At 44.2% G+C, this 20,257-nt stretch overlaps 3 protein-coding genes across 7 annotated transcripts in view; 1 reads left to right on the top strand and 2 right to left on the bottom strand.

The window, feature by feature from the left end:
- The window catches only part of GGA3 (golgi associated, gamma adaptin ear containing, ARF binding protein 3), a 34,033-nt gene extending 33,210 nt beyond the window's left edge, over nucleotides 1-823 (bottom strand). For all 3 annotated transcript variants that reach the window (XM_035104436.2, XM_035104438.2, XM_035104439.2), the window contains exon 1: nucleotides 116-823. In XM_035104436.2, coding sequence (XP_034960327.1) covers nucleotides 116-155 — 40 coding nt within the window. In that variant the 5' untranslated portion in view covers nucleotides 156-823. The remainder of the gene's footprint in view (nucleotides 1-115) is intronic.
- A 99-nt stretch (nucleotides 824-922) lies between these two features.
- MRPS7 (mitochondrial ribosomal protein S7) lies at nucleotides 923-5,819 on the top strand. Its single transcript, XM_035104445.2, has 5 exons — nucleotides 923-1,034; nucleotides 2,471-2,662; nucleotides 3,517-3,580; nucleotides 4,135-4,302; nucleotides 5,404-5,819. Exons 1-5 carry the CDS (start codon nucleotides 958-960, stop codon nucleotides 5,623-5,625), a joined length of 723 nt encoding a protein of 240 aa, XP_034960336.2. The 5' UTR covers nucleotides 923-957; the 3' UTR covers nucleotides 5,626-5,819.
- A 75-nt stretch (nucleotides 5,820-5,894) lies between these two features.
- Nucleotides 5,895-19,858, bottom strand: MIF4GD (MIF4G domain containing). Of its 3 annotated transcripts, none has more exons than XM_035104447.2 (6): nucleotides 19,186-19,752; nucleotides 14,121-14,256; nucleotides 12,516-12,625; nucleotides 11,126-11,281; nucleotides 10,202-10,294; nucleotides 5,895-9,129 (listed from the first exon to the last, which is right to left on the bottom strand). In XM_035104447.2, the coding sequence occupies exons 2-6, from the start codon at nucleotides 14,200-14,202 to the stop codon at nucleotides 8,902-8,904; spliced, it is 669 nt and encodes a 222-aa protein (XP_034960338.2). In that variant the 5' UTR covers nucleotides 14,203-14,256; nucleotides 19,186-19,752; the 3' UTR covers nucleotides 5,895-8,901. The 3 variants fall into 3 exon arrangements, with proteins under 3 accessions (XP_034960338.2, XP_034960337.2, XP_034960339.2); XM_035104446.2 differs by having other exon boundaries at nucleotides 19,516-19,750; XM_035104448.2 differs by lacking the exon at nucleotides 11,126-11,281 and having other exon boundaries at nucleotides 19,516-19,858.
- Between the last annotated feature and the right edge of the window lie 399 nt (nucleotides 19,859-20,257).

Genomic DNA, 20,257 nt, shown 5'->3' with positions numbered 1-20,257 from the left:
GCTGTCTCCTGCTCCCCACGGCTTGCTTTCCCAGCCCCGGCCATGCTACCGCCGTCCCCCCACCCCACCTCACCCCCCTTGCTCGGCGGAAGGGGAGAGGACGCGGGTTACTCACTCAGCCAGGACTCCAGGCTTTCCCCTTCCGCCTCCGCCATGTTGCCGGCCGGCCTAGAGACTCCGCCCCGCGCTCAGGCGACGCCACAGCCCGGCCGGGCCCGGCCCCTGCGGGGGAAGGAAAGGAGAGGATCAGCGCCTCCACCTCCTCATGCAAGGGCTAATGCTCAGGCTCTCGTTGTTATTTCACTGAGCAGGAGATCAGCTCGATTTAAAAACACCCGTCAACTTAATAAATCATTGCTATTGTTAAAAAAAAAATCATCATGGCCCTTGTTGCTATTTCCTCCCCGTTCCAACTTTTCGGGTCACTGCCACAAAAGAGGTTTCAAAAATGTGTGGGAACATCGCCCCCGCAAAAAATCTCCGTGTCAAGAACTCTTTATTTAAAATACAGTATAAAGAATTTCCATTGCTCTGCAGAGCTGCAATATTCTGCAACAAGATGCAGCCTTTTATGACAGCCCATCAATGCACTGGAGCACAAAATTCCTCTTTCTCACGCCTGCCGCACTGCCTACACACAGTCTTCGTTTCTTTAGCGATACGTTGAATTTAGCGGGGTCGGCATTGGTTTTGCACAGTGAACTATATAGCCAGATCAGTTTCTGGGCCTTTGCGCGGGCCAGGGGTAACCTGTTTACGCCGCCTGAAGAAAAACCGAATAAAGCTTGCGCAACGTTAAGGAAATAACAACAGCGTGGCTGGCTGCCTGTCTTTCTCTTGCAAAAAGCTGCTATGCAAGAAGCCTGCCAGGCGCGCAACTGCAAGAAAGTAAAGCGACATTTTTTTCAGGCAGTAGCTTTGGACAGCCCTGGGTGGGGTCCTGAGGAGATAAGCAAAATGGCTGCGTCCATGGTGGAGAAGCTCGGGGCAGCGAGGCAGCGGCTGTGCGGCTCCTGGAAGGTCTGGTTGCCCGGGTAAGAGCAACGGGGGACGACGGGGTGGGAGAGGCTCCGGGAGAGCGGCTGGGAGGGTTTGGATCGATCTTGTGGAATGCAGATGCTCGTATCTGAGAACTGAGCTCGCACCCTAATTTGGCTCCCTAGAGCATCCTGGGTTATCCTTGCCTCGCCTCCAATGAGTCGCAGTATTGGGGGGGATATCTGTCTTAGCAAATATCCCTAGTTAAGAGAATAAAGTTCAATACGGAGCGGCACAGCAGAACGGCAGATAACATGCCCGTTAAAAGTAAACCAGTGTTTATGGTCCACGCCTCCTATGAGAACAAGAAATCTCATTTGAAAGAAAAGCTTATAGAAATCAAGAGAATATGTGCATGTATTGACATCCTATGTCCTTTTAAAATGTGGCTTTTTGGGGGGGTGTTATTGGGTTGTTTTTATTTTGCTTATAGATATATTGTGTTTTTTATGTTGATCTTTTCTGTGAACCGGCCTGAGACCTCCAGGTATAGGGTGGTATATTATTATTATTATTATTATTATTATTATTATTATTAATAACAATACTGTAATAATAATATATTTAGGTCTTGTTTTTTATATAGCTCAGAACTGTTAATTCACGGTACTGCTGAGTTTTCATTGTGAAAACAGCCCTCCCAAGGTTGACTTCTGTATTTTCATTTTGCATGTTTATGTGACTTGCTATCAGAAGAGTTGTTTGTGGTGGACCTGCCGTGTCCCTCTTTAGGAAAGAAAGGGAATAATTTTGTACATTATCCACATCTGTATACTAATGTGATAGATGCTGGGATATGGGGGAGCACTGCAGGGTCTTTTGGACTGGAGTATCTGGGGCACATTATGCAAGCCAACAAGACTGACTAGCATAGCTGCCAAGTTTTCGCTTTTCTCGCGAGGAAGCCTATTCAGCATAAGGGAAAATCCCTGTAAAAAAAGGGATAACTTGGCAGCTATGCTGACTAGAACAAACCTAAATCATAGAATTGTAGAATTGGAAGGAAATTTCTCATTTTGTCAGTGCCTAGAATTCTGCTTAGCCCAAGATGCCACCAAACAACAACAACAACTGTATAATTTCCTTAGTGTAATACTCACTTAAGATATGTCAGATCAGTGTGAAATATACCAATGAGAACTATCTTCCTCTTACTCCATACTAGCATTGTGACATGGAGTATAATCTGTCAAAACATCCATAGAATGGGTTGAAAAAAGCTCCTTGTAACTACATTCTAACAGTAGCTATCCTGACCATGAATATGAAACTGAGCTGTCTGATCCTATGTAGAAGCAGGTGTGTCTAAGCCCAATGGGTTCGGGTTACAGAATTAGATATAGGAAAGGGATTTGCATGCAGAATAGTTTCACTTCTTCAGATTGAAAATATTTGTGTAACATTCTTTTTCTGCTTTTCATATCCTTTGTAGGCTGACTCAGGTCAGATGGAGCCGATATAGTCCTGTTTACCTTGAACCAGAAGTGAACAAAGAAGTGTATCATAAACCTCCAGAACAAATATCAGATGAAGAAAAAGTCAAACGGGAACTCAAAAAAGTCAGACCTATAAAAGCCACCCCTTCCAATGTCACCAGCTCTGTATTCTATGATCCATTAATCAGGTCTGAATGCTGCCATACTTGACTGAATCTAGTCCTTTTGCCTATGTCTATCACTTAACAAAGAAATCTGATTTCATAATGTAGTTGGCCAAAGTATATTGGGTAGTTGAAATAACCAGGGAGTACAGCATTGTTATCAAAATGTCCTAAAGTACTGGGGCTTAATGGGTAGTGATTTATTATAAAATAGACCAGTCTGGAATACTCCTGCTGACTGCTGTTGGACACAGGATGCTAGGTCTGAACTGTGTTCTGACTTTGACGGTTCTTACTTTCTTTGCCAGTTAGGGCTATAGGCTGTTTGTAGTGGTTTGCTTTCATCACCAAGTACCACCATGTGGGGAAGAAACACTTGGCACCTTTACCAGAGGGCACTGTGGGGAAGCAGAAACATAGAGGTGCTGGGTTGAAGAACCACCCATTCCAGATGCCACTATCTGTTTCTGAATTGGGTGCTGCTGCCACCCATCAGCAGCCACATAGGCTTCACGATGCCCTGTTGTGATGTAAAAGTAAGGATGTTGTGCAACAGCACTCAGTGGCAGAAGCAGCAAACTGCCACCCATCTATTGATCTTCCTTTCTAGGAATGTGCCAGGTGGATCGGAGGCATATATTGAGAAACTGATGTTGTTGTTGTTTAATCGTGTCCGAATCGTGATCCCATGGACCAGAGCACGTCAGGCATTCCTGAGGAAGTGTATCAGTTTCTCAGGAGTGCCTGAGAAACTGATACTCTTCCCCAAAAACTCCATAAATGTTGGAATGGTTGATCAGTATAATGGCAGATTTTCATTGTAGGGATCTTATGCTGTGGTGCTGATGCCAGGAATGCCATTTGTTTTCTCGTTACAGCAAATTCACTAGCATGATGATGAAGGGAGGAGATAAATTTTTGTCCCGGAACATCATAAATAAGGTAACTTCTCAGGTTTCTGCTACTTTCCCCCCACTCCACTACCACATTAATGTCAATGTGGCAAAGACTGTTCCCATTTTAAAGGCCATATATAGTCCCTTCCTTAGTCCTTTCATCCTTGTTCTCATTTTTTGTATTTCCACAGCTCTCCCTCCTGTTAAGAGGACTTGCAAACAGAATGACAAATCTTGCAGTATCGCAGATTATATGTAACTTCTGTCACTCCTTATGGAAAGGGGAAGTGCTGTAGGTCTGCAATTATTGTGAAATTTGTCTTTCAGCCTTAAATTCAGTCTAGACCAGGAACTTTCTTTCAGCTTTCTTTAAGGGCCCTTGGGTTAGTTATAACTTTTTAAAAAAATTGTAGAAAATGTCTGCTAGTGGCTCTGAGGCTTGAGAGTGTCTGGGCCAGATTTCCAGATTTCCAGTAGTCAAGAAGGAATTTTATTTGTTTATAAATTGAACTCTTGACTGAAAAAGCCCTCAAGGGCCTGGGTACCACATGCAAGGGTATTAGGGCTTTATTTTTTAAGTGTTTCCCCCCCTCAATTAAGACTTTAGAAGCAATCAAGAGGAAGCAGCTTGAGAAGTACCATAAAGCAGAAGAGAAGGAAAAAGAAAACATTGAGTGCAATCCATACACTATCTTCCACCAGGCACTGAGTAACTGCCAGCCTGTCATTGGGCTGGTGACTGTCCAGAAAGGAGGCAAAAATTACCAGGTAAGCAATAAATTAAAACTGGTGATATGATGATCTAGTGTAGGTGAGAGGAACCTTCGGCCTCTATATGTTGCTCAACTACAACTCCTATCAAGTTGTAGTTCAGCAACATTCGGAGGGCAAAAAGGTTCCTCGTGCCTAATCTAAAGCTTATTGGATTATCTTTCCCCCAAAGTAGAACCATTGCTATCATTAAGTATCCATAGCAGTTCACAGTTCCAGGGACTTCAACTTCCATCTATGTAGCTTCAGTTTCGGACTTTGCTTTGCTGCAGTTGGCAGTCAAACAAGATAAACTTTACTACTTGCGCTGGTTTCATTGATTTTAATAGTAACATTCTATAGCATAATTAGCCCCTTGGTATTTTTTTCTTTTGAATCGCTTTGAAACTTTTATTATGTGATCACCAGTGGCCTATAATATCCTGCCCATATGTGAACTTGAAACTTCTTGAGAATATCAGGTTTTAGTTTGATTTATTTATTAACACTAGGAGCAGGGAAGGTACTTGCAGGATTTTCTGCCTCAAGTGCCACAATAACTTGGTTGGCCTGGGGTACTATATAATTTGATTTTGTGGGGAGGGAACCTTTTGCTGCACTGCCTTAGGCAGCAAAATGCCTTAGGTAGGCCAGCCCCACTGAGCGCCTTCCAACCATTTCTTGTTTTGCAACTTTTGCTCGCCAACTTGGCAACCTTGATTTTCCCACTGAAGTAGTTGTCTAAAAATATCCAAAAGTTTTGCAAGTCCAGTGGTACCTCAGGTTACGTACTCAATCTGTTCCGGGGGGCCATTCGCACCACGAAAAGTACGCAACCCGAGTGTCCATTTTGCGCATGCACAGACCACGCACGCGGCAAAAAATACTTCCAGGTTTGCGGAGTACGCAACCCGAAGCATACGTAACCTGAGGTATGCCTGTACTTAAGTGTTCCCAATTCTGTGCAAAATAAATTCTATTTATTTTAGATTTTATACCGCCCTTCATCACAAGATCTCAGGGCGGTTCGCAAAACAAAATACAGACTAAAAGCAGTATAAATTCAATGTAAAGTTATGTTAATTTCTGATGGGGTTTGTTTGTTTTTGCCTCTTGCAGGTCCCAACCCCTTTGTCAGACAACCGCCGACGCTTTTTAGCCATGAAGTGGCTGCTCAGGGAATGTAGGGAAAACAAACACAGGCGGACATTTATGTACGAAAAGCTTTCCGAAGAGCTTCTGGCCGCCTTCAGCAATGAAGGACCTATCATAAAGAAAAAGCATGAGTTGCACAAGATGGCAGAATCTAACCGAGCTTTTGCTCACTACCGGTGGTGGTAGAGAATGGCAGCTGCAGGATGTGAGGTCTGAGACTTTGCTACAAGACAAGGAAAGGAAATACTGTATATCCCATATGCCTTCCTTTGCATAGCACCAGCCTGGAAGGGCGATAATCCGGTTTCTCAATTGGCTCTTTGAAAAAGGAAACGACCTGAAGAAAATCTTAGCCGAAATAAAATGTCTCATTTTTCTGACTTGCAGAAATTAAAAATCCTGTTTATTCCATTTTCGGGTGACCTTGTCAGTACAGGGCCCTGTGTATATGCATCTTGGTTTCTCTAGTCTCTTTTGAGACGGAGGGTTTTGTTCACAACACAGAATGACCTAGTTAGCATCAAAGCAGTCTTCAGAGGGATTGTAAAAGAGGTTACAATTCTGTACTCCTCAGCAGTGGCTTTTAGCAGCGTGCTAGGCCAAAGTAGAACCAGGCTGAAAATTAATAGCTGTAAAAGATTGAAACTACATCCTGGTCTTCTCCTTGTATGTCTCGTGAATGGTCTTTCTCTACAGTGCCTTTGTGCCATTGGTTAGTCGACACTGGCATGTGAGAATGAATGAACGACTAGGTTAAAATTGATCTCACTTAAAGTATGCTTAACTTCAATATGCTGTATGAATAGCTTTCCTTTGGCTTGATTCACACATGCCTATTCGTCACATGCTGAAAAGTTTTATTTGCAGTATCTTACCTAAGATGGCCCATTGAATTATGTGAGCCATCATTTGATGTTGCAGTCATCAAATAAGGAACATACATGAGAGAACAGCCCTTAGAGGAAGCCATTTCCAAAGAATAGCCTCTGTATACATCATAAAGCATCCTTGCAAATAAATTCACAAAACTTAGCTCCCTCCCTTTTATTTTTTACTATCTCCCCTGACTCCATAATACATATTCTGACCTAGAAAAAAGAAAGCGAAAGAACCAACTTTGATAAAACCTCTGCCTTGTCACCTAGAGACAATTCTTGTTTGCCATAAGCAACTACGCAAGTGATTATAACTCTGCTTTTAAACAGCTTTCTGTTTGATGGATCACAACAAGAGACTATATGCAGAAGTGTAAAATGTTTATTTTTAAAAGTTCCAAAGAGAACCAATCTTAACAAATGTACAATACTGTTGTTCAAAGTGGCTGTTGTATAAAAGTTATAAAATCAGTTTCTAGCTACATGTTCCCAAGGGAATAATTCTGCTGCGGAGTGAGGCTTTCGAACACTGTTGGCTTCACACCTGCTGCAGGGAGAAGGCACTGCCTTTAGCTGTTAGCTACACCTGAGCTGGCCAGCAGTTGGGAAGAAAGGAGTTAAGAGCTTATTGGGGGCTGCAGGTTAGAAAGCAATTGGGCATCCTCCTGCAGCTATGGAAGAATCAATATACTCATGAAAGCATCCTGTTAAAAAAGAAAGTGCTGCTTAAGTGTCAGGGTATGGACCCTAGCATGTTGTTTCAAAACTATTAAGCAGCAGACATGGAGCCAAGAACTGGGCACCAATCTTTACAATACTCTTGTGACAAAGCCACACCACAGTCATGAATTTGTCCCCTGACCTCAGGAGAGCATTGTGTACATAATAAGAGCCCTGTTGGTTCAAATCACAATCCTATCCAGTCCAGATAGGCTGCCTATGCAAAGCCCATAAGCAGCAAATGAGCATGACGGTACTCTTCCCTCTTGTATTCCTCAGCAATTGGTATTGAGAGGCAATAAATAGGCATCATGGCTACTAACCATGACAGCTTTATCAAATGAGTCTAATCCCTTCTTAAGTACACCCAAGCTGGCACATCTTTGGATTGGGAATTCCATAATTTATGTACTGCGTGAAGGAAGCCTTCCGTTTGACTGTCCTGCCTCTCCCACCAGCTTCTTTGGGTGACCCTGGGTTGTAGTATTACGTAACCTCTTCAAGAATCTAAAACCCTAAGCAAATTTAACAGGGCTGTTATTATGCAGCCAATAAGCAGAGAGAAAGATTTCCCCTCTCCCATTCCTAAATATATTTTCTAGGAAATGAAGGCCCCTTGATTTTGATAGCATGTACTTCCACGCTAAGTGAGAAACAACCAACCCAGGAAAGGCCTCCTGGGGTTGTCTCATTTCAGACTGCCGGTTGGGGGTGACATGACTGAATGTTCTTCTTCAAAAAAAACCACCTTGCTTTTGCAAGGCTAGCATGGCAAAGAGAAGGCTTCCAGCCTTGCCCTGCCATGCTACTTTTGTGTGTTCAGGGAAGGGTCGTCTACCTGCATCAGAAAGCATTTTAAAGCAGTCCAGTTCTGAACCACCTATCAATGAAATTGGTGTTATACACCTAGAATTGTCGCTTCCAGGTGTATTATTTTCCTATGACAAAGGAAAGGGAAAGCAGCCCCCCACTTTTCAAATTGCACCATTGTTTGCGGGAACAATGCATACTGTTTTTTAATACTAATCGGTCACAAAAGTATTTCCACCCTTGCATGCATGCTAGAAGTGAAAAATCTGCCTTAAAAAAACAAAACTGAAGTAAGGAGTAGGACAAAAAAAGGAGAAAGTCTTTGTTGTAGGTTGTTAATAGAGGAACTAGTACCTGAACGAGCCACCTTTCTTTGATTTCAGAACAGTGGTAAAGTTTCTGATATCCCTCGTGCCTCATAGTGACTGCATGTAAACAGAGAGCAAATGAGGCTCCTGAAAGCATCCAAAATGGGTTTACAAGGCAGGAAATTGAAATGCCATGCTTGGGCTTTGATTAGAGAATTGCCTTCTCAACCAAAGGGCAAACAGAACAGCTATGGAACAGAGCATAAAATAACCAACTGCCACATGTACGTGCTGCAGAGGGAGACAGATTCTTAGGCTTAGTGTGCTTTTGGAGTAAATAAGGTTATCCCCCGGCTGGTTTTAAACCACAGCCTTTTTTGTTTTAAGGCTGCATACATTAAAATTAGCATATACAAGTAAACTTCTCAGAGAGAACTACCCTGTGTCAAATGTCAGTCCAGCTTGCGGCAATGATTAATACAGCTTCCTATTTAGTGCAACATGATGGGAGCGGCAGTGGCAGAATGCGACCCTTTTTCCTCTCCCAGCTCCAGCGCAAAAGATCTATTGAGGGAGCAAGTTATACATTCTATATACAAAAAGTGCTAGGGTTCGGGTGGGGGAGGGAAGTATTAAAAATAATTGCAGCTATTCTTTGTTGTTGTGTGAAGTTTGCTGGTGCAAAGGTTCAGAGTGGAAATTCAAACTCTGGCTTTGGGCAGCATGACCCAGGGTGAGCAACTGCCTGCTCAATCTGCGACCTCACTGTAATAGTACTTCTGGGCCGCGTCTGTCATTTTCCAGTCGGCGGCCCGGAACTCAATGATCTCAAGCAAGAGTAGCTGGGAAAGGGAGGTAAGGCCCTCCTGCAGGAGGAAACCGTCTCGCAGGAGGGAAAAAAGCTCATCCATCCTCTGGGTGTTCATCTTCTCAAGCTGTTCACCAATGCGGTGTAGCTGCAACACCAGACAGTCCACCTTAATGGAAGGAAATGAAAATGCGTCTGTTAAGAATCGGTGGTTGGTTAAAGGGGGTGGGCTAGGGGGGGTATGCTGCACAGAAATGTCTCATGTTGGCATCTTGGCACTAAATCAGAAGAGAAGGGGAAAAATAAAGTAGGCTGCTAAACTGAATCTTCGGCTGCGTTTTTTTGTGTGATTTATTGCATTTTGGTTGTGTTCTTTTGATGTGTTTTATTTATTGTTTATGACTACTTTTGTTATATTTGTAATTAACTATTGTTTTCATGCTGCAAGATGCCTTGAGCATGGTTTTAACTATGGAGAGGCAGCATGCAAATAAAATGATGGTTGGGTGGATGCAGTGCTGTTTTTCTTTAAAAAATTATCTTTATGGGTACTCTCATTTTGACTCAAGAAAATCACCATTTTATCGTTCAAATTGGAAAAATATATATAAATCTTTGGACAAAAGTACAAAGATTCACAAAATGTAAAGGGGTATGGGTCCCCCTGCATCCCCCCATAAAAAAGCACTGGGTGGATGTGTGTAGAAACTAGCATCCTGTAAGGTAAAAGGTAAAGGGACCCCTGACCATTAGGTCCAGTCGTGACCGACTCTGGGGTTGCAGCGCTCATCTCGCGTTATTGGCCGAGGGAGCCGGCGTACAGCTTCCAGGTCATGTGGCCAGCATGACTAAGCCGCTTCTGGCGAACCAGAGCAGCGCACGGAAGCGCCGTTTACCTTCCGGCTGGAGCGGTCCCTATTTATCTACTTGCACTTTGATGTGCTTTCGAACTGCTAGGTGGGCAGGAGCTGGGACTGAGCAAAGGGAGCTCACCCCATTGCAGGGATTCGAACCGCCAACCTTCTGATCGGCAAGCCCTAGGCTCTGTGGTTTAACCCACAGCACCACCCGCTTCCCAGCCTCCTGTACAAAGGGGAAATTTGCATTCATTGCTCCAGGCTGAAAAAAAGATTCCCACCCCTGGCCTAAAAGTCAACCACCTTCCAATCCTCTTTCCCAGGTGCATTCTCACAGGACAGCACCCTGCTTTTGCCCCCCCAACGTGCCCTGAGAATACTCACCTCTTCCTCTTTCCGCAGGCTCTCTGGCTGCGCCAGTCGGAACAGGCAATCGTAAACTGGGTTCACCAGTGCCATCATAGGCATGTTGTTGACCTGTGAAATAGGGAGGGTCGCTCAGAATCATTATGGAATTGTTAGAGAGTCCCTCCCTGTCCGTGTGTCTTAAAAATCCCAGAAAGGTAGCTGTGCATGCTAAGTCTCTTGAAACAAGAGCACCTGTGGCACAACCTAGAGCCCTTTTGCATCAGATGCATGATACCTTGACATCCCACCAGATGTCAAGGAAATAAACAACTATCCGACTTTTAGAAGACATCTGAAGGCAACCCTGTTTAGGGAAGTTTTAAACGTTTGAAGTTTTATTCAGTTTTTTTATGTTCTGTTGAAAGCCGCCCAGAGTGGCTGGGGACGAAATAATAAATTATTATTATTATTAAAATTATTGTAACAGGAAGAACCAAACTGCAGGGACCCCCATGGCAGGCTGCTTCTAAAAGCTGTTCTGCTGAAACATCTAGGCCATGAACTTTTTGGACTGCAAGATGAATTTCTGTACAAATGACAAATGCAGATGACCACTCATTTGAATTAAGGCCTCCTGCGGCTGCCCCAGTCATTTCAGGCGAGTGCCCCAGATGTGGAACGCTCTTCCCACAGAGGTTGCCAGGCACTCGCCTTATCATCCTTTGGGTGCCAGGCAAATGCCTTTTTATTTCCCCCAAGTATTTTAGATAAACGTTAAATTTGGTTCAATGTTTTAAGCTGTTCCCCCCCCCCCCCAATCTTATGGGAATAGGATTGAGTGGCAGCATTGAAAAAAACAAAAACAAAACCCTAAACACAACCCCATTCCCTCCTTATAAGAGCACCACATGAACTAACCCCAGGTCTGGAATACACACCAGTTCTGAAGTTTGGTCTTACCCTCAGGTAGTCAAAGATGTTACAGATAAAAGTGACATAGCAGATCCAGGCCTGGAGCGACCGGGCTCGCAGTTCATCCCGGTCTTTATACTCCTGCTGAAGTCGGTTGAGGAGCCCCCGCCGAAAGACACTCTGGCCCACCTGTTTGCTCTCCGCCTGCGACAAAGGCAAAGAGGTGAAGTGCCAGAAGGATGCTGTGTGCAATCTTAGCTGTGGCAGCAGGCTGCCTGGGCTTATCTCTCTCTCTTTCTCTTCCCTCTCTCATGCTTCAAAACACACCACCGTGCAGAAAAAAGTTCTGGCACGATGAAGCAGGAGCCTATAGGTGCAAAAAAGTTCAGAAGGGAGGCAAAACTGAGACAGGTCACTAATGGGAGTTTTGCTCACCACGTCTGGTCTGGAGTTGAAGGGATAGATTCACCTTCTTGCCCTCTCACAGCTGGGCTGGGCACCCAAAATATTCAGCAGGGCAGGCCAAACCAAGCTCCATCCGTAGGAAAGGAAGCATGGCTGGTGGTAGAGCCAAAGTGAACAGCATGCACATCTAGAATGGCTTTTATGCAACCTACAGGCTCCTTTTGTATATCCATAACAGATTTACTGTATGTATATATATATGCACAAATGTGTGCACAAGTTTCCCCACAACCTCTCCACTATGTTTTTGGGGAAAGTTCCCCAGCCCTCTGGACTTATAGAAAATTTTATTTCATGTTGGAGTTCTTGCTTTAACAAAAAACCAATAATGATGCAATAATGTCGCATCCCTCTGATCTCACCCACCCATGTCTCATCCCTTGTATCAACCATGCTGGAGATACAAAACAAGAAAAGCAAAAGAGAGGGCAGGAACATCTAAACAAAAACTGGCTAGGAGATGGTGAGATGCATTTTTTAAATCACTTGCAGCAATGTTGGCCTACCCCTGCAAGACCACTTAGATCATCTGGAAATTTTACCAATGACAGCACACCCTACAAAGCATCACTCGGTGGTGATCCCAAAAGGGTGAATTTCTACTGCTGCCCCAACATTTTTGAATACCTTCCCTCTGCCATATATGAGGCATCATCAATTATTCGCTTCAGATGTCTAGTAAAGATGTATCTTCTCATGCAAGCTTTCACTGCTCTGTAATATTTGATCCTTATATCTGGATTTCTGTTTTTATCGCATTGTTTTATTTTGGTTTTTGTTTATTTGTTTCTTATACATGGCTTAGATTTTTTTTAATAAAAAAATATTGTTTAAAAATACTTTTAAATAAAACAGCGTACATGAATAGTATGTTATTTATATGCAAATAAAATTTCCAGAATAGTTGCATATGGTGAACAGCTGTGCTGTGAAAAGTACCAGTTTCCAAAACATGGCATGCTCATTCTCCCACCTGGATGATGGTGTAGCAGATGCGCCCGGCCTCTTTGCTGAACACAGAGTCTTTGAGGGACTGGTCCACAATTACGTTGGCGACCTTCTCCAGATCTACACTGCTGGGGTCTGTAGAAGACGTGTAACACTATCAGTGCTGCCTCAAAACAAGCATACCTTTGCATCATTCTGTGTGTTTAAAATTGTACAGAAATCGCTGGGTTCCTTCTTCTTTTTCACTGGATATTTTATTTATGGATCCAAACTGTCCCTGTAGGAAAGGTGGTGTTTGCAAACCTTTCTGCGTCGCAAATCTCCTGGAAGGAATAATTATCTACTATCCCGTTTTAAAGGCAGGAGAAATCTGAGGCCAAGAAGTGAGTGACATGCCTGAGCTGTTTCATATCTGCCCCCACAAATTTAGTCCAGTTTCATACTGCCTAAACTGCTACTGATCCCAACAAAGCAAACATTGGGACCCGTAGTTCCATAAAGAGCTAATGAAGTATTTTCAGCATTCTCATTCTATTACATTCCTAGGATACTTTGGAAGAAACCATGACCTCACAGGTAGGCAAAAAGGTGTCCTCCAGGTGTTGTTGGAATATAGCTCCCATTAGTCCCACCTTGCATAGTCAAAGGTCAGGGATGGTGGCGGGAAGCAACAGAAGTTGGAGAAGGCTGCTCTATACCACTGCAAGTCAGGAGCCATCTAAGGACGATGGGCTGTCTCAAAAGTAGAATCTTACATATATCAGTCCAGCTGATTCTTCTGCTTTCTCTGCTGCAGGCTGAATTGAGACAGCCATGCACATGCCTTATCAGAGTACAGTGGTACTTCGACTTACGAACGACACGACAACCAAATTTTTCGACTTACGAATGGAGCTAATGGCTGCGCGCTTACGAATGTCTCGACATCCGAGAGGAAACCGTGGCGGTTTTAGACAGGGATTTTTGGACTTACGAAATTTTAGATAGGGTTGCTTCGACTTACGAATTTTTCCGTTTCCAATGCATTCCTATGGGAAATCGCGTTTCCAATAACGTTTTTCAACTTACGAATTTTTCGACCTACGAAGGTGCCTTCGGAACGGATTAAATTCGTAAGTTGAGGCACCGCTGTATAGCACTTTGTAGCTTACATTACAAATCTACCTGAACTCACCTGTAGTCAAGTGTGCAGCAGCAAACATTATCCACCCAAACATTTAAATCATATTAAATGGACATACTGTACAGAGTTCTAGTGTTACGAGAGGGGGAGAAAAACTTCTCTACCCACTTTCTCAACATAATGCATAATTTTATAAAGTCTACTCTCCCTTGTCTTTTCTTGTTTTCCTCCCTTATTCATTTAAAAAGTCCCAGATGCGCCAAACGTGCCTCATAGGGGGAGTCGCACCGTCCCCTTGATCATTTTGGCTCCCCTTTCCGAACCTTTTCTAACCCTGAAGATTTTAAGGAATAGGCAATTCATATCAGAACACACTACCCTTCACAATGTTGATAGGCCCAAGCAGCTCCAAATCTAGCAGTGAATTATGCTTGATTCATGGCAATGGGGAGGGGGGGACAGGGGGAAAAACAGGGAGGGGGAGAGAGAAAAGGGAGAGATACTGACCTTTGAGGGCTGTTTTGAGTAGCTGCTGAATCTCTGTATCGAACGAATGTATTTTATATTCTTCTTTGCCTGTGTCCCCCATCTCTTTCCCTCCTTCAGTGGCGATAGATAAGGGGAGCAGCTGAATTAGTGGTAACTGTGGGGAGAGAAGCGATCAGGTACTGATTATCCCGGAAAGGGAAGGAGATGGTATTAGCCATGGCTTTTCGGACGCTCTCGTTCTCCACTGAACAGGAAAATGGAACTGCCAGTTACACTAGAGTTCCTGAAATCAAACTACATTCCTCAAAACAAGGAAAAAGTTGGAGCAAAATCTCCTCCGATGAGGATGGTACTTCTGCTTCCCCCCTCTGCATTATCTCTATTCTGTCTACAAGGGTGTTGGGACTTTTTTTTTTGCTATTTCACCCACTTGAGATTTAAGGAGGGAACGCAGAAAAATCCAGGCTTACCTGCCCACCCCGTTCACTGCCAAACCAAATTTAACTGCCGCATCGTCCCCTGAATACTGAATAGACAACTGGCCAAACACATCATTGCTCACTCATCAGAATTCCGCAGCTGTGGCATGTGTTTTCACTGCAATCGGGGAAAATTGAGGTGACAAAACAAGGGATGCTTCCAGTGAAAAGCTATAGCACTCTGGGATCTATGCAAAAGGATGGAGGTGGGAGTGCAGAAGAGGAAATAACTATGCTCCTTTCCCACTGGGTTCCCAGTTAGTTTCTGTCACTCCAAAGGTCTTTGGCTTTACTTCAAGTGGCTAGTCCTCTGCAACTCTTAGCCCTTGGTTATATCTCATAACTCCTCCTTCCTCTAAGTATTCAAGCTCATCTGTCACTCACCCCTTCTGATGGGGATTGCCCATGCACAAAGCACAACAGGATCAGGGACACTATTTTAGTAGAGAGGAACACATACTGGCTAGTTAGTAGGTGTTAGGGACAAGATTAAGCATGTCTAAATACCTGCTCTTGCAAAACATGATATGACAAGTGAGCAGAACTTTTAAAAAGCATTCGTTATGCATATTTTCTATAATTTAATAATAGTTATGTACATTGATGGTTATTTGTTTATTCCACATGTCTGCCACATTTTCTTCAAGGAGCTCAAGGCAAACATGGTTGTCTCCCTCTTCAATTAATCCCCACAATAACTCTGGGAGGTAAGTTGGTCTAAGAGGCAGTGGCCAGCCCAAAGTTTTGGTGATCAAGTGGAGATTTTAATCCTGGCCTCCCAGATCCTAGTCCGACATTTTACCCAGTCTTTCTCAACTTTGGGCCCCCAGATGTTGTTTGGCTACAATTCCCACCATCCCTTACCACTGGTTCTGCTAGCTAGGGATGATGGGTGTTGTAGTCCAACGTCTGGGGACCCAAGAGGTTGAGAAAGGCTGCTCTAACCACTTCACCACACTGGCTCTCGCAAGCCTATTTTCATACAGTTTCCCATACAATACTAACAAGACCCAACCTGAACTGCTGATAACAGATAGGATCAAGGGCTTTCTGGCTGGTGCTGCTATATTATATTATAGTAGGAGGAGGAGGAGGAGGAGGATTTAATCCTGCTCTTAAAAAAAAATCCCAGGGTGGCTTACAAAGTAAACAACAGCAACAACATCATCATAATAAAGCAATAAAAACCACTCACCACATGATACAAACAGTAGAAACAAAAAGAAGAAATAAAAAACTTCTTAAAAAAGATAAAGCAGATTAAGTTAAAAAGTCTGGGAAAATAAAATATTCCCTCGCCTTAGAAAAACAACAAGGTAAATATGAGGATATTATTATTATTTGGTGGCTCCCAACAAATACAATAAAACAGCAGACATTAAAAACTTCCATAAACAGGGCTGCCTTCAGATGTCTTCTAAAAGTCAGATAGTTGTTTATTTCCTTGACATCTGATGAGAAGGTGTTCCACAGGGTGGGTGCCACTACCCAGAAGGCACTCTGCCAGGTTCCCTGTAATCTCACATCTCGCAGTGAGGGAACCACCAGAAGGCCCTTGGAGGAGGAACTGTGTCCAGGCTGAATGATGGGGTTGGAGACGCTCCTTCAGGTATACTGGGCCAAGGCCATTTAGGACTTTAAATACTTTGAATTGTGCTTGGAAATGTACTGGGAGCCAATGTAGGTCTTTCAGAACCGGTGTTATATGGTCTCGGCGGCCACTCCGAGTCACCAGTCTGGCTGCCGCATTCTGGATTAGTTGTAGTTTCCGGGTCACCTTCAAAGGTAGCCCCATGTAGAGTGCATTGCAGTAGTCCAAGCGGGAGATAATCAGAGCATGCACTGCTCTGGTGAGACAGTCTGTGGGCAGGTAGGAAACCCAGCCAGATGGGTGGGTATAAATAAATTATTATTACCGTATTATCATCATCATCATCATCAGCCTGAGTACCAGATGGAGCTGGCAGACAGCGGCCCTGGACACAGAATTGACCTGTGCCTCCACAGACAGCTGCGAGTCCAAATTGACTCCCAGGCTGCGCACCTGCTCCTTCAGGGGCACAGTTACCCCATTCAGGACCAGGGAGTCCTCCACACCCGCCCACCCCGTCCCCCAAAACAGTACTTCTGTCTTGTCAGGATTCAACCTCAATCTGTTAGCCGCCATCCATCCTCCAGCTGCCTCCGTTGGGAGGGAGCTTTCTATAACCTGGGCGCCATCACTAAGGTCTTCTCCCCAGTAGCCATTGGCTGTACCCTCAATGCCAGGGGGGCATCCAAATAATGGCCTCTGTTGTATTATCTTATAGTAAGGGTTGGCACATGTGGAGGCAGGCAGTCCTTCAAACTGGGAAGGACTTTAAATGTCAAAATGAACACTCTGAATTGAGCTGTAAATGGACCGGGAGCCTGTGCTAATCAATGAAGCACCAGCATGATGTGATTAGAACTGGCCCTGGTCCCAGTTAGCCATCTAGCAGTAAGTATCAGAATGCATATCACACTGCAGCAGTCTAATCTGAAGGTTAACAGAGCACAGATTCCTCCCTCAAGGTAGGGACACAGCTGGTGCAGTCACCCAATCTGGCAAAAGGCATTTTCAGGCTCAGAGACCACCAGGGACAAAGGCAGCCCCATACTATGAAAAGGCTATAGTAATGTTATCAGCATCGTGCAGGCACACCTTTTCTACTAAACGACAACAACAAAGGGATTCGTCCCTTTGGCATACATACAGTACAGTAATTCAGAGCCAGTTCCTTTGATATGCCTGCAATTGACTTCTCGAACAAAATCCCTGTGTACATTTACCGTACTCGCATAACTTCAAAGGGACTTAGTCCTGCAAATTCACCCGTTTGGCTCCGGGAACATGTTGCAACTTTATAATTCACAGAAGGGGATCAGTATAGCTTCGCTGTGACACTGTTCACACATAAAGGTTGCTTTTGTGAACTATAGCTTTTGTTCTCTTTTCTGATACCCGGTAGTCAGCTGCCAGTGTATAGTGTCAGAATGAACTTTAGCTGTGACCTGGCTAGAGAAATGGGTACTCCTGAAATGTGAAGTCATGGTATGAGAGACCAAGTGGGGGATAGCAATTACTACCGTACTACTACTACTACTACTACTACAGTACTACTACTATTAAATTTCTATTTCTATACTGTTGTTAAACCATGCTTAGGTTCCAGACTACTCCCATAATACTCCAGTCAGATCAGCCACACAAACATCTCTGTGCTTAGTTCATGGCAGTTATTACATGCAGAAGATCAACATTATCAGTGCTTCAAGGTTAATGATTTCTGTGCATGATAACTTGCCATCAACCATGTGCAAAGGGGACTGCTGTCAAAATATAAGTAAATCAGTACCTCACAATCCTCTACTGAGTTTGCGTAGGTGCTGATTTGGCCACGAGGCCCCCTAGTTCAGTGAGAAAGCTGAGGAATAAATATCCAGCAAAAAAAAAAGGAAGAAGAAAAAAAGATCTTAGCGAGCAAGGACTAGGATATATTAGACCAGCCTTTCTCAAAGTCATCCCCTCCAGATAATTTGGACTACAACTCCCATGCTTCCCTGTATGCTAACTGCAATGCTAACTGGGGCTGAGTTGTAGTCCCAAACACCTGGAAGGCACCACATTGGAGAAGATTGGAACGGACCATGCTGGGATAGGTAGTATAATGATCTGACTCAGTATAAGGCACCTTTGTAGACAATATCTTAGCAAAGAGCTGGGGGGCAGTTATCCTGGATTACAGAGACTACAGGTTAGATCAGGCATCCCCAAACTTCGGCCCTCCAGATGTTTTGGACTACAATTCCCATCATCCCTGACCACTGGTCCTGTTAGCTAGGGATCATGGGAGTTGTAGGCCAAAACATCTGGAGGGCCGCAGTTTGGGGATGCCTGGGTTAGATTGTTGTTGTTTGGCCTTGCCATTTTTGTCAGTTGTGGCAATTTCAATGGGATGTAGTAAAAAAAAAAAAGACAAGGAGATTCGAACCATGATCCCTTCCAAAGGCGTACATAAGTCAGAATGGGCTCGTTTATACTATAGCTGGCCCAAAAATCATTTATGAGTCATAGGGATGTTCTGACAATACGCTGAAAGGATTGCCAAGATTAGACGGGCGAGCATGGGCATGCCAGGTCACATTCCCTTCTAAAGTTGGCGGAAGAGTTACATGCACAGCCCAACTGTGTTGCATAGGATTTACAGGGGCCAAAGATGTGAACCAGCCTAGGGACGGGAAGGAGACATATTTTGGGCACAACTTGCTGAAGACAAAGTTGTCTTGACTACTGTATGTGCCACACAACTACCTTTTAGCCTAACCTATCTCATAGGGGTTGTGTGAGAGTAAAATGGAAATTGGGGGGGAGGAAACTTATGTACGCCACTTTGAGCTCCCTGGAGGAAAACAGAGTAAGAATAAGAATAATCATCTGAACTTGCACAGAGAAGGATCGCTTGTAAAATTCAGAAAGCCCAAGTCAGGAAGGCAAATGGGAGAGAAAATGCTCCACGCCCGTTAAGAAGCAGGCGTTTCTTTCTGAAACTAACAAGGAAGAGAGATTTTCAAATGTCACCAACCTGCTTTGTTTTTTTTGTGCCTCCACTTTCAGGACTGGAGTGAGGTGCATCTTTACGAGGGAACAGCAGCCCGCCCAGCCCAGCCCAGCCGAGCCCAGCCCGCTACCCTCACCCTAATTCTTTTTGGTTTCTGGTTCGGGTCGGTGGAGGTAGATCAGGAAAAAGCCCACAGCCATGAAGAACAGCAGCAGAAGCAGGAAAGGCAGCAACTCAAGCATGGAATGCAAATGCAGGATTGGCATCCTGCACGAATTCGACCCGCCACCAGCAAAATAAAAACAACAATTTTTTTTTTAAAAAAATCGCCCAGCTGCTGCTGCTCTCCCTTACTTTTCACCCGCTTTTGGTGTCAGGCGGAGACTCCTGGAAGACGAATTCTTTCCATTGCTTGCAAACCGGAGGGTTTCCTCTTAGGTCATTTCCTAGCAGGCTGAGCCAAGCGGGAGGAGAGTTTGTGATCGGAAGGCGGCGGAGGCAGCGCCACCTGCTGGAAGGTTCTGAGCAGGGCTTGGAGGGGAATCCTCCTGCCTGGGTGGTGAGGTGTGTTTTTTTTAAATAAAGATTTTCCTTGTTAACAAAAAAAAACAGGGGGAAGCACGTGTCCTTTCAACTTTCAGTTTCACAGTTCGTTTACATGCAGTGTTGTATTTGTCGTTTCACATGGAACCTGAGAAGCCAGCCAAGGAGGTGCAAAGCAGGTGGGAGGGACAGAGCCAGACACAGAAGTGAAATGGTGGCTCAGAGAGGGCAGAGCCAATTGCCTATTGCACCTCACGAGACGAGCCACACATCGGTCTGACACTGTCACTGATCACACACACACACACACACACTATTAAAGGCGCACTCCTATTTGGTTTTAAGCAGCTCCCTTGTGAATGCCTGAATATTGGAGCCCTCCTCAGGCCCTACTCTATTGTTCCCGCCTTTTGGAAGTGAGGAGCTTGTTATGCATTTTGTGTTTTTAACTTGTATTTTTATGCTGTGAACCGCCCTGAGATCTACGGATGAAGGGTGGTATACAAGTTAAATAAATAACAATGATAACAAAGCAACGATTTCCAGCAGCAGC

The sequence above is a fragment of the Zootoca vivipara genome, chromosome 2 (genome assembly GCF_963506605.1).
Source record: "Zootoca vivipara chromosome 2, rZooViv1.1, whole genome shotgun sequence".
In the NCBI taxonomy this organism is placed as follows: Eukaryota; Metazoa; Chordata; class Lepidosauria; order Squamata; family Lacertidae; genus Zootoca; species Zootoca vivipara.
This window is presented reverse-complemented; position numbering and strand designations above follow the sequence as displayed.